A 13,743-nucleotide genomic window follows, 5' to 3' on the forward strand; every position below is an offset into this window, starting at 1 on the left:
CTAGTTTGGACAGAAGGCACCCGTGTGTGTGGCACCCAGGAAGACAGATGGGTCCCTGCAAATAACTCAACGTATAGTGACCCCTGATGAAAACAAGTCCCCTCCCTGCCCATCACTCCACTTTCACTCACGTGCCCTGGGTGAAGTCCTCATTCCGCAAATTCCCTCGAGGCCAGATTCAATCTTTAATGAAAATAACAAGAGAGAAAAGAGCAAAACATTTTCCTTTCCTGACTCAGCCCCATACCTGTCATCTCTGTTGCAGGGGAGGTGTATGGAGGCAGTCAAACTACCCCAGCCGCGGAGGACCACCAGCAGAGCTGTGAAAGGGTCCAGGACTGGGTCACGGTGTCTCTGAGTGATTCATGAGGGGAAGCACTGGCAGAGGAGAACATGTGCCCATGAAGGGCATAGAGGCTATTTCAGTCTGGGTGGTGTATACAAACTCCGGAATGGGCACATAGCAAGAGATGTTTTAATGAACTGGTGGCTTTATAAGGTGATGCCCCCATAATATGGGCTTGTGGATGAGAAATCAGAGAAGCCAGGAGGAGGTCAGGGCTGCAATAGGAGCTGTGGACTGAGAGTGTCAACAGAGTAGTCATGGGTGCAGCATCTGGTTTGCAAGAAGTCCTGTGATTTAGCTTAGAAAGGCATTAATAGAGCTCAAGGTAAGGTCAGAAATGAGCTAGCGAGGGATCTCTCTGCCACACAGAGTTGTCAAGTGGCAGGATGGGAGTGGAATTAGTCAAGATGGCATGGGATGAACTTGGCTTCATCAGCCTTGTTCAGCCAGCCTTGCCCCAGGTGAGTGGCAAGTATGGTTACTTTAGGGATGTTCTGCAATCGAAGGGCAGGTCTTTTGATTGCTTTTAGTGACTGTCCAGTGGCTTAATAGCTGGCAGAGCAGAGCTAACTGCAGGCTCTCTCTCTGGTCTATTTGGACCACAAAAAGCCTCATTGCACAATCAGTGTGTGCATAATCCAGAACAGGAATGTGGCTGCGCAGGGTGGGGTAGCGGGCAATCCTTTGCCAGCTCTGTTATGCTAGCTGACTCTGTTCAAGCTTATTTTTAGCCTAAGTCTCTCCCCTGACCCCATTAAAGTCACTATCTGAGCATCTTTGAATGTATTGGACCTGATAACATCGGTACAAGGCAGAGGTATGGAGACGCTGTGTAACTTGCCCCAGGCCACGAAGGAAATGTGGAACACAGCAAGGAACTGCTGGTCCTTAAATGCCAGCTCATCTGGCCTCTCTGCCCCAGAGACTTTCTCCAGTGTGATCAAATGTTTTTAACCAGCAAATTGGGTTGAATGCAGCGGCTTTGGCAACATTTTTCAAACCGGGTACAGGCACTGAATGTAACTTCTGCTGGGCCATAGGAAATACTGTATGCCTTAATCCCTATCCACAGAGATAATGAATACTACCAGTAGCAAATACAGCATCATGACAATAATATAAGCAACACTTTACTTTTACTCTGAATGTATGTCTGTAACGTTTCCTGCCATAAAAATCATACTAAAGCAGTTACTCTAGGTCAGAGTTGCCTTACATTTTCCCCATCTGTAAGAGAGAACCTCACTGGAGAATTGTATGTTTACATTCAGTCCATAATGCAACTGCAGCCTTTGGAAAAGTGGAGCTGCTGCCCTTAAAAAAAAGAAACCATCCATTTTATTGTCCAGCTATTTATTATTTAAATAAATGAACTGCAGTTTGATCTTGGAGGAATAGAAATCTCTTACATACATGATGGATTGAGTTGTTTAAAGAGCCTGTCCTCAATTTTAGGCCTTTTGATAAGTGTGGAAAAGATAGAAGAGCTGATAAAACTGCCCAGCCAGCAATGTCAAGAAGCAACTTGCTTGGGCAAAAAAAAAAAAAAAGCCTTGTTTTTCAAATAAATGTTGTGCTTGTGTGTCACCCAGCAAACAACTCTTAGCTCTTTTTTTCAGCACCTGGAGAGTAAATCGACCTTCAGCCAGGGCTTGCATAGTTGCATGATGCCAGGTCATCTGTAGTAGCCGAGCACGCTGCTGACAGAGGGTAGAGATCAGAGCGGGAGGGACCGAGTCCTGTTTGTGTTTGTTAGGGGTTTACAAGGCAGGAGGGGAGGCCAGCCTTTCTGTCAACGTGCAATCACAGCACCTGGTCCTGCCCTGGCCCAGCCCAGGTTCTGATCTGCAGCTGAGTCATTTATCCTCCCCAGTTTGCCACCTCCTAACCCTTCCCAGAATTCAGAGGGTTGTTTCTGAGGCTGTCGGTGATCTGAATGGGGAGTGCAGTGTCGTGCTATTGCAAGTGCCGTGCCAGCAAGCACTGAGTTCCACCAGTTACCACCGTGTCGTGTCCGCAGGGGCTTCCTACCCTGTTCTTTACTGTATCTATCCCAGTCATGACCTCTCCCAGTTGCACCTTCTCCTAACTAATCCCTCCCCCAGCACTGCATGCAGAAACTCCAGATATATCCACAGAGAGGATTTATCTCCAGATATATCCAGCGGAAAATCACTCAGCGATCAATTGTGGACTCCTTCCAGAATATGTACAGAGAGGAAACTGGGAAGAGGAATCGTCCCATCAGTCTACAGGGTCCAGACATCAAGTCTTAACCACTAAAGCAAGGGAAAGTCCCCTCTTGGCTTCAGCAAGAAACTCCTAAATGCCGTGCTCCAACAAGTAGACAATATTGCCACATGGGACAAGTATGTTATTACAGAGGTAAACCGGAGCCCCCATTCGTGCTAAAGGCTTTTGACACCTCTCTTATTTTCAGGGCTGAATATGTTTGACCTCTCCAGCAGCTGGAAGAGGCTGTGTCTTATCCAATATCCCTGGGGACTCCTCTGGATCTGAAGCTGGCTAACATGCTTTGGCCGTTTCTGTACAGCTAAACTCCAGACAGGGCTATTATAGCCAAATTCCTTGTTGAGAAAGGCTACTGGATGTGGACATGGCTGACAGCCTGGGAATTGTTTCAGAGAGTGGGCACAGGGCAGTAGTGTGTCAGAGATCTTCTTACAGTGCAAGAAGATGAGCCCCTGGACTGGAGACGTCATGGAGCTGGTCATCCATGCAGAAAACAGCCTGGTTGGGAGATGAACAGCTGGATGAGCCCCCTTTTCAGTGACTAAGACTCAGGAGGTTTGCAAAAGCCAGAAAAAATCACCCCACATGTCCTATATCCTCCCTCCCTTGCCTCATATGAGGAAGATGGTTCATTCTGGATTTTCCTTCTGGAGAACCCCTTCCCTGCTCCCTACAATTAGCAGCTTGTTAACATCTTGCATCCCAAGGATTTATGTACTTTTCTCTTTCACAATAGCAGACGGTGTCATTATCTTCTGACATCCCATTGACTTAATCCAAAACTTGATGCTGGCCCTTGTCCCATGGCTATGGGTCCTCCAGATGACTCATCTCCACCAGGTAAATGATTCTTTGTTATTTCAGCCTGTGGCTCTGCACATCCTTTGCAGTTCCAATAGTTCTTAGGGTATGAGAGAGGAAAATGGGGCTCTTGGCCAATCTCCTTCCCCTTTTAGTCCTCCACCTACTGCTGTCCTGACTTCACAGCTCCTTGACTTCATGTGTCCAACCTGTCTTGTCGCTCCCACCCAGGGCTCTCCCAGGCCCATCTCTACACTCTGCTGATACCAGCCTTGTCTTCTTTTCTTGTATATTGGGAGGAGGTACATGTGACACAGTGACCTTCTCCAGAGTATTTTCTATCTTGTTTTTCAGATCTCTTCACATATGTGTTGCTTGGAGGTCTTATTTGAGAGTTTCTTTCAGGCAGCTTTGTATGGTACTTTGTCTGCTGCCTTTGCCAAACACTGCACAGGACCTCCCAGTGCAAGGTGGGAATACTCAAGTTTATATCCATAAACTAAGCTATCTAGGCAAGCTATATAATTTAGAATGTATAACTATATAGAGGGGCTATAACTGTATAGGAGAGATGTTAAAACTATAAAGTCTGCCTTGCATGCAGACACCTCATTTGTATCAGCAACAGAGAGGGCTTGAAATGGTTTTCCACATGTTTGAAGCTTGCATGGTTGCCACATTCATTAACCAGTTAAAGGTGGGCAAAACACGATGATTGTGTCAGTGCCAGAGGTTGCACCAAGCTGCACCTTCATCAGATGTGAACCAAATCTTCTACATGTGACAAGTGGAGAAAGCCACTCTGGCTTCAGCAGGGAGTCCCAGGAAGGGGAAAAGATCAGTTGGTGAAGAAGGGAAATTCCTATCATAAGGAAGGGAATAAAGGGCTCTGCGGGTATGCTCATGACCTCAACAAATTTTCAGGAAACACCACTCTCACCCTCCTCATCTGCCCTCTGTCATGGTTTAACCCCAACCGGCAACTAAGCCCCACCCAGCTGCTCGCTCACTCCCCCCTGGTGGGATGGGGGAAAGAATCGGAAGGGTAAAAGTGAGAAAACTCGTAGGTTGAGACAAAGACAGTTTAATAGGGAAAGCAAAAGCCGCGCACGCAAGGAAAGCAAAACAAGAAATTCATTCACTCCTTCCCACCGGCAGGCAGGTGTTCAGCCATCTCCAGCAACGCAGGGCTCCATCACGGGTAACGGTGACTTGGGAGACAAACGCCATCACTCCGAAGGACCCCCCCCTTCCTGCTTCTTCCCCAGCTTTATATACTGAACATGACATCATATGGTAGGGAATACCCCAGTGGCCAGCTGGGCCAGCTTTCCTGGCTATGCTCCCTCCCAGCTTCTTCTGCACCTGGCAGAGCATGGGAAGCTGAAGAGCCCTTGATTAGAGTAAACACTACTTAGCAGCAACTAAAACATCAGTGTGTTATCAACATTCTTCTCATCCTAAATCCAAAACGCAACACTATACCAGCTACTAAGAAGAAAATTAACTCTATTCGAGCCAAAACCAGGACACCCATGTCACAGGCTGGGACACAGGTCCTGTCACAAGGTTGAAAAGATGTTTGTCTTAAAGGTCCTGTGGGGTTGCCTAGCAGAACAGGGAGAGTGGAGAAAGTAAACATGAGAGCTCGCATTTTCCCCCCTGGGTACTTTGATCGTGGAGGCGAGCACACACCTGTGGGCACACACTCAATTCCACCCCCACGTGGGAGGTAGGGAGGAGGCAAATGTAGGGAAAAGATGAAGGAAAACAAGAGCAGGGGAGCTAGGGAAAGGCATAGGGTAGACTCCTCTCCTCCTGAGGTGCTCTCAGGACAGGGCTAGGAGGTGTCCTGGTATGATATTCCATACCATGTGACATCATGCTCAGTATATAAATAGGAAGCGTGGTCCAGGAAGTAGCGATCGCTACTTGGGTTATTGGTCAGCGGGTGGTGAGCAATTGCATTGTGCATCACTTACTTTGTATATTCTACCATTATTATTATTATTATTATCCCTTCTTTTTCTGTTCTATTAAACTGTCTTTATCTCAATCCACGAATTTTACTTTTTTTTTTCTGATTCTCTCCCCCATCCCACTTTGGGGGTGGGGGGAGTGAGCAAGCAGCTGTGTGGTGTTTAGCTGCCTGCCAGGTTAAACCACAACAATGGGGAATGGATCAAAGAGGAACTTGGAGAACAAAGCTTGATAACCTGCCTGTGGGAGATGAGAACCTTCAGGGGATGCTACTACATCAGGGGATGGCCAGGATGGAGACTGGCAACCCCAGAATTGGATTGGCTGACCATGGGGACACCCTTTCCATTTCACTCCAATGGTTATTGCCTGCCACGGTGCTCCAGGTACCTGAACGTGCAGTTCTGCCCACCATCCCAAGGATGTTACAGCTATGGAAAGGCATATGAATGGCTGTACGCACACGTAGCAGGGAAGGTGAGGAGGGCTTTTGTCTGGTATGGTAGCTAACGGGGTCTCTAGGTCACAAACAAGTTCCCCTTGAGCTGTGATTGCTCTTCACGGGTTTTCTTGGGCTATGTGCCCTCCAGAGTTTGTCATAAGCCCCTCAAGGTTTGGAGGTACAGATGCCACCTCTATTCTTCTCTGCCATGGCACCTCTCGGCACATATGATCGTTACACAGCAATGACCAATACTGAACATCGGCTGACCCACCTGCAGTTGCTGCTGGTTGCAGAAATACATGACTAAGTGATATACAGGTAACAAACTCATACTTGATTCAGAAATAAGTATATTTTAGGTGTTATGCAGAGAGCATGCACACATATTTTCTTATCTGGTAGCACTACAGCAATACAATAACAGTAACGAAGAAGCTATCATACGGCAAAGATCTGCCATCAGCTCCAAGGATGCTGAGTGCCCAACAGATCACCTTGCTCCTGGTTACAATTCCTGTCATAAGAGGGGTGCTCCAAGAATTTCAGTGGTTATGGGACTCGCCTTTGCTCCTCACAGTCTGTTGTTCAGGAAGGGCCAGAGCACGCTGGCTGCAATCCCTGCTGCCATCCCATAGCTGTACCTCACACTGCCCGCTGCATTGACATTGCAGAGGTCGCTGCTGCAGCAGGAGATATTCCTGTTGCCCACGCTGAAGTCCTGATAGAGTGGTTCGCATGACGAGTCACAGCCCTTGCTGATGATGTTGAAGAGCCCTACGACCCCTGGAAGGAAAGCAGGACCATTACTACGAGGACTCAATGCAAGCTAAGCCAAGCCTCATGGAACTGAATAATGAGATGTTATTCTTATCTGAGTTCACTTCTTGGGAAAAAAAAATGAATGTTTCCAAACAGCTGGATGTTTTACTGTAGCAGGTTGTATTTTTGGGGTGTCAGTTTGTCAGCAGGGGGGGAAGGGTTTCAGCCCCCAAGTATTTGCTTAAGGCAGTGCATTCCCCAGCACAATTCTCAGGGTTTTCTAAAACAGTATTAATTTAATTAATAATGAAAGTAGCCATTAACACTTCTTCTGGGGAGTCTAAGTTACTAACGGATGAGGAGCAAGCATGTGGGGTAATCTTTGCTCATATGCCATATATCTCTGTTGCACGGAACCTTTCAAAACCCAGGGTAGTTATGGAAACACGGCTATCCCCATTTCACAGGTGACAGAGTTATTGTTTGATTTGTTTCTGAGAGGCACAGCCTATTTTTTTGTGGCCAGTTGATACTCAGTAACTGCTGGTTACCAGCAGATTACAGTCTGCATGAGATTTACTGATTTTACACAATTTATTCTGGACATCAAGTCTTTGACATGTGCAAATTTAGTGTATAGGGCCAGTGGGTTATACAATGTGGTGGCTCTCCTGCGTGTGAATGCATGGCCGTGGGTTTGCACATTTCCAACAAGGACAATGCCTACTGGAGGTATTACATTTACTGCTTGACAGACATGAGTTTGAACATCCACTGATGGCTTTTGTGCCCCAGGTTTGAAAGCAACTGAGCTGTTACCACAGATCTGGACAGGGTAAACCTTTTTTTTGCCAAATCTAGAACGGAAGAATTAAATCATAATCTGATAAAGGAGTTTACCCAGAGACACGCAGATGGCTGCATTCAGAACTGGCTGCAGATGGGCCTAGGTGAAATTCTATCCTTTTCATGGAATTCACCTAAAGTCAACTCTGTCATTGAATGCTCCTCCTAACTTCATGATTATGTTTCACCAGACTCAGCCCCTCACATTTTAATACATGTTCCAAACTTTTCAAAGCCATAAACTTAACTATTGCCCCTGTAAGCAAATCACTTTTGGTGTTATGAAAGAGAAATAAACCTAATTTTGTACAGGTGAAAGACATTGGTAGGTATTTGCAATGTCAAGCGCTTAACAGCTAGTGCCCTGTTGAGCAGCTGCACCCTCCTGAGGTTTGTTCCAGGCACTGGCACTGCACCGGCCATACTGCTCAATTTTTAGCATGATCTATTGGCAAACACTGAGGAATTTATGAGGTACTGCATGCACGTACTAATATGACCTTGTAATCACATTCTTGTGGCCAGTGTGGGGAGAGGTCTTGGTGATGGTCAGCACCACTAACAAGGGACCAGTTATCACCAAGGGATAAACATTTTTCTTCTGTCATTTCCACTTGACATGAAAGTCATCTGAAAGCTTTTTTATCATCTTTTCTCCCCAGATGGCTTTTCTCTTCTTACTGTACACTGAGCTTTGCTGGCCTACACCAGCTGGTGGATCTAGAGTAGGAAGGGCTGGCTTGGACACCTGAGTCTGGGATCATGCTTGGCTTCAACACCACAACTAAGACATTGCCCACCCCCACTTTTCCTTACTGATCACATCTGTCTTGCATGTTTGCGCATCTTTGCAGTCCTCTTTCTTCTGACAGTTGGAGTTGCTGAGCTGTGATGTGCAGCTGTAACACTGCAAAGAAGAACCTGCAAGAGACCAAGAGGGGTTATAAGACAAATCCACCTGAAGCTCCCCAGGGAACCCAACTTAGTGCTTCAACTCGGAAACAGGACCATTCCTGTGGGTCCTCAAAGAAAGACAGTACTTCTGTTATTGGGAAAACAATGGTTTTCTTCCATTTTCAGGGGAGAATAGTACACTTGCTTGGGGTTAAAGTCAAGTTTTGCAGGTGCTGAATCTGTTTCAGATCTAGTCAGGGCAGTGAGGGAGCAAAAAGAGACCAACAGGATAGCTGGTCCCATTGACTGGTCTCATCAGTCCACAGGAAGCGCTTCCCAAATGCTTCTTTCTCTGCATTTGGGATGCCTACCTCAGTTCCTGTTTGGAACAGGCTTTTTGTGATATTCCCACTTCCTGAGCTGGGATGAAGGGATGAAGTCCCCAGAAGGACATGTTGATATTATTTGTCTGCCTCTGTAGACATTAGCGTTTTACCAGGTGGACTTGTGAGCCTTAGCTGAGGCATTGCCAGGATGAAAGAGGGAAAGCCCAAAGGGAAGAGAGGGTGAGGGAGGGTGAGGCAATTTGCAAGGTCTCTTCCAGCCCGTTGTCTCCGTTTGACCAACTTGACACATACTCTCCATCACCCCCTCCTAGAAAGCAAAGCGCTTTCGCCTCCCTCTGAAAACCAGGTCACCACGTGTTTCCACCCCCTCATGGACATGCCACTCTATGGGGGATGCAAGGCAGTGTTGTTAACATCTGCTGTGCTGTTATGCGCATCAAGCAAAAGCAGAATAAGCATTGCAGCTTACAAGTGTCTAGCCCTGATGAAAAATAGTCCCCAGAGGAGTGAGAGCATGGTGCAATTACCTGTTCCTATTTCCTACCCATGCCCCAGGGAGGGCCTTGCAAGTGTGAGAGTTAATGTATATATATGTACTTTAACCCCATGACCACCAGGCTTGTATCGTGAATCCCTCAAGTCAATACCCTAATGCCTAAAATACTCTTTTAGGGCACAGAAAAGCCCTATTTAGAAATTAGTGTTATTCAGAGCAGGAAGAAGAAGTGATTTCAGGTCTCCCTCTGTCCAAGCCATTCTAGTATAAATGACTGATGCAGTCATAGAAGCAAGGAGCCAAACCTCAGTTTGTCTGTAGTGCTGCACTCTGCTCTCACATTTATCTGACTTTTAATGCAATGACAGTCAAATTTCAGAGCACTCGGACAGAAGCTGGCAGAGGAGAAGTTCTGGCCAGGACTGTATAAGATCTGCTCAGATCTGCTTCTTCTGTTCTTTGGTAATAGGGAAAAGTTGGTTTAAAACCATTTTTTCCCAGTGGGGCTAGAAAAACCTGACAGTGTCCGAATCCCACCCATCCAGTTTATAAAATAACACACCATGGCATTCTCCCTTTTTCTGTCCCATTAAAATTCTGACAATCTGTGCAGCGTCAGAGGCCACTTTTGCAATGAAGAGTCAAAAAACAAGTTGGAACAAAACTTACGTTTGTAGAAATGTTGCAATTTTGATAGCCTGGGAAGAAGAAAAATAATCCTTCCACCCCACTTAAAAAAAAAAAAAACAAAAAACAACCCACACATAACTATATGGTCTGGCTTAAATAACTTTGATTTCAATTAAATTCAGTTTTGTATAGGATTTATCTTTCCTGGAAGCTGCTTTACCCAGCACTAGGATCACATCATCAGCAGGGTGGGACTATGCATTGTTCCCATGCAACACCCAGGACATCCCATCAAAAAGCAAATGTCTTCATATGACAACGGGTCGACATTTCATCCCTCACTGCCAAACCCCATCGCAAGTCTTTTCTCCTAGCTGAAGATCTGCTGGAGGGGACGCGGTGTAGACTCTCTATGCTGTCTTACCTGAATCCAAGCACAGGACTGCTCCCAGCAGGAGGACAAGGAAAGCCTTCATTTTGGGATAGCCTCTCTCGTGCTGAATATGGGTTGTTTCCTCGTGGAGCAGTATATATACCATGGGAGGTAGCAGTCGGGCATGCCCAGAAGGTTACCCTGTGAAGGCACCTGAGTGAGGCTGCTCTGTGGACCAAGGGAGGGGTTGGTTTGCGGTGGTGGTATTTGCGTTAGGTGCCTCTCCTATCTGACTGCGACTCTTGGAGCTACCAGCAGCTCCTTTCCACCACTACGCCCCCACCTTTCCTCCTACCCTTGGGCAAAGTGTTCACACGAGTGGAAAAAACCCCAAATTCTTTAGAACAAGGCTGGCCTTATGCATTTCCCCAGAGCCAGCGAGGCTGCGGTTGCACTCTGTGAACAAGGCTCTCCACCCACGTTGCTATCCTGAGTGGAGCTATTGTGTTTAAATCAAGGACAAAATGTTCTTTTAATAAACACCTCCAGCCATTTATCTGCATGTGTGAGTGTCTCTCGAGTGACACTCGTGGCACATGGTAGCAAGGTATGTGGCCAAATTGCAGTGCAATGACCTCTTCCAGGTGTCTAGGTGCTCATTTGCACATATTTGTATGTATTGTCTGTAGTCTAGTAAAAGACAATGGCCAATTCAGATTTTTTATGTGTGTTGAAACCAAAGGGACTTTGTGATGGCTTTGCTTGGTATTGTTTTTATCTGCCACGTTTGCACTGTGGCATGCTTCTCTTTGTCTACCAGTCTCTCTGTCTAGTATTGGTTGGGTACGGTTTTGACACTTGAACTTACATCAACATGTACTGTAAACCTCTCCCCTCCCTCACATCCTTTAATCACTTCTCAGTACACGCCGGCATAAAAGAAAACAGGCCTTTCTGCTACATTCAATTTGCCACGGTTTCTGGCTTTATTTAGGGTTATTCTTAAATCTCAGGAACTTAGCACTTTGCAGTAATAGCCTGCAGGGACTTGCTCTCACGCAGTTTAGCTCTTAGGACACCGGGCACTTTTTCAAATTGAAAGGAAGGTGTGCTGGTGTGTTGGTGGATCATTGCTCTTGATCTGTGGCTGTGGGATGAGTGATAGAAGGTCAGCTGGACTAAGTCTCCTGAAGTTAATGACACTGCCCTGATTTACACCAGTGGAGAATCTGGTGCAGGGGATGATTTTGCAAATTTTATTTCCTCTGTGGGGATCTTAAGTGCTTCCCCTTGGACTCTTGAACTTCTGTTTAAACAGAAAAAAAAACCCAAAACCACAACATAACACCTTCTTTCTGTGTCTATTGACTTTTGCTTCATCATATTTTTGCAGACCATTTCATTTATAGCCAACTTTTATGGAATAGCTGGAGTGGCAATATGTTCTCAGAATCTGGTGTTCCTTATTCAGAGATATTTAAGACTTTCTTTCTTTTTTAATCCCTTATGATTGTCCCTGTAGGGTTTGGTTCCTTGTATTAGGGAAGAATAGGGCCAAGGGGAAAGCATAACTTGGTCACCCCATCAAATCCACCCAGCCCTTGAATTAAATATTCCTTCCTTCAAGCAACTCATCGGTAAGTAAGAGGGAGTGCTCTTTTCATCCCCAGCAGCCTGACTTGCCGCCAGTCAAACTCTCCTAGTACTATTATTTCTTTTTATTCTTTTTCTCACAGCATTTCTAAAACATCTATTTTTTTCTAACAGGCTGCCAGCGAAGACCAGGACTCATGGTGCTGTGAAAGAGATGCACACAGCTAAGAGCCTGTCCATGCCCCAGTCCTGCTTGGCTGCAGCCCGAGGCTGTGTGAGAACCCGGTAATTCCTATACCTTTACATCAATTGTTGCTTCTCACTTTTTTTTTGAACATTTGTGTGCAGTTCCTGCTTGAATCCTGAAGATGGCAAATGTGTCCCATTATAATTATTACACATACATTAACATGCAGTTGTCCATAGGGTTGTGTGTGCATGGTATTTTTTATTTTCCTGATGTTATAAAATCCCCAGTTTGTCCAACTGCATGAAAAGGACCATCTATTTCCCCTGGGAATCTAAGGATATCTACAAATTACTTGGGTTTTGGTTGGTTTTTTTTTTTTTTTAAATACTATTTTCTGTTGTCACTGCAGATTCCTGACAGATACAAGCCTGGAGCTTTCTTTCGAGGAGGGAGGGAAAGAGGACTTAATTATTTGCTCTATCCTGGTTCACCTGCTTGGTGTCAGGCTGGGAAAGTGGTAGTGGATCCTGGGACAGAGTGTGGTGTCACGGATCGTATTGAGGGGCTGCATAACAGCGGTAGACACGAGCTGGAAATTTGAGGACAAGAAAGGCAATAGGGGAAACGGTGCCTGGGAAATCCAGACAGAGATACTGAGTATCTCTAAAGGCAAAAGAAAGTTGCTCCGATTTCCTGGGCTGTGGCAACCATTTGATTAGGTGGCCTGAAGAGGCGGTAGTGAAGCCTGCAAGATGACAGAGATAATGTATTAAGGCTCCAATTGCAGACTGCCTTTTTTTGTGGGGATGTCTTTTATGAGCAGAAAAGAAAAAAAAAAAAAACAGAAACAGAACCCAACAAAGAGGAAACGAAGATGAAGTTCCACACACTCATCCAAGCTCCTGAATGAATTGTAGTCCTTGAAATAGCCGGATCATCAGGGGATCCTGCAGTCTCCAGCCTCTGAACTCAAACATGTAACACCTTCTTGGATGCCTTAATTCAAGCCAGAATTAAGTGCAAGAACAAGAGAAGCTGTTGTCCAAGGCTGCCCGGCCCTCAAGAGAGGTCGCTGCATTGCTTGCTCAACATCAGCGTGGCTTGCAGCTCCTTTTCAGGATGTTCTGAAGTACGTGTGTGGAGGTTGCAATGGGCTGCAGAAGGAATCTTATTGACTCTTCCACGGCTGGAAGGTGTTTGGTACATGTGCAGTGAATGAGCTGGTGCTGTCTGCAGTGATATCTGCAAATCTACTCAGGCTGTGGGGATGTGGGATAACGAATTTTAGTGACTGTCGTGGTTTAACCCCAGCCGGCAACTGAGCACCACCCAGCCGCTCGCTCACTCCCCCTCCCGGATGGGATGGGAGAGAGAATCGGAAGGGTAAAAGTGAGAAAACTCGTGGGTTGAGATAAAGACAGTTTAATAGGTAAAGCAAAAGCCACGCGCTCAAGCAAAACAAAACAAGGAATTCATTCACTCTTTCCCACCGGCAGGCAGGTGTTCAGCCATCTCCAGGAAAGCAGGGCTCCATCGCGCGTAATGGTGACTTGGGAAGACAAACACCATCACTCCGAACGTCCCCGCCTTCCTTCTTCTTCCCCCAGCCTTATATGCTGAGCATGACATCATATGGTATGGAATAGCCCATAGCCATCCTGGCCACGCTCCCTCCCAGCCTTCCGCACACCTGGCAGGGCACGGGAAGCTGAAAAGTCCTTGACTAGGTAAACATTACTTAGCAACAACCAAAACATCAGTGTGTTATCAACGTTATTCTCACGCTACAT

General features: G+C 46.2%; 1 protein-coding gene across 1 annotated transcript; it reads right to left on the reverse strand.

The window, feature by feature from the left end:
• Window positions 1–6,158: 6,158 nt before the first annotated feature.
• On the reverse strand, window positions 6,159–10,286 carry LOC142079803 (prostate stem cell antigen-like). The gene is made up of 3 exons (XM_075144550.1): window positions 10,222–10,286; window positions 8,247–8,351; window positions 6,159–6,608 (listed from the first exon to the last, which is right to left on the reverse strand). The coding sequence occupies exons 1-3, from the start codon at window positions 10,271–10,273 to the stop codon at window positions 6,397–6,399; spliced, it is 369 nt and encodes a 122-aa protein (XP_075000651.1). The 5' UTR covers window positions 10,274–10,286; the 3' UTR covers window positions 6,159–6,396.
• Window positions 10,287–13,743: the final 3,457 nt, after the last annotated feature.

This window comes from Calonectris borealis, chromosome 2, assembly GCF_964195595.1.
Source record: "Calonectris borealis chromosome 2, bCalBor7.hap1.2, whole genome shotgun sequence".
Taxonomy (NCBI): domain Eukaryota; kingdom Metazoa; phylum Chordata; class Aves; order Procellariiformes; family Procellariidae; genus Calonectris; species Calonectris borealis.

Coding starts and splice junctions, on each gene's coding strand:
- LOC142079803 (XM_075144550.1), bottom strand. CDS start 10,273: ATGAAGGCTTTCCTTGTCCTCCTGCTGGGAGCAGTCCTGTGCTTGGAT. Junction 8,352..10,221: donor AGTCCTGTGCTTGGATTCAG/GTAAGACAGCAT, acceptor GGTCTCTTGCAG/GTTCTTCTTTGCAGTGTTAC. Junction 6,609..8,246: donor ATGCAAGACAGATGTGATCA/GTAAGGAAAAGT, acceptor CTTTCCTTCCAG/GGGTCGTAGGGCTCTTCAAC.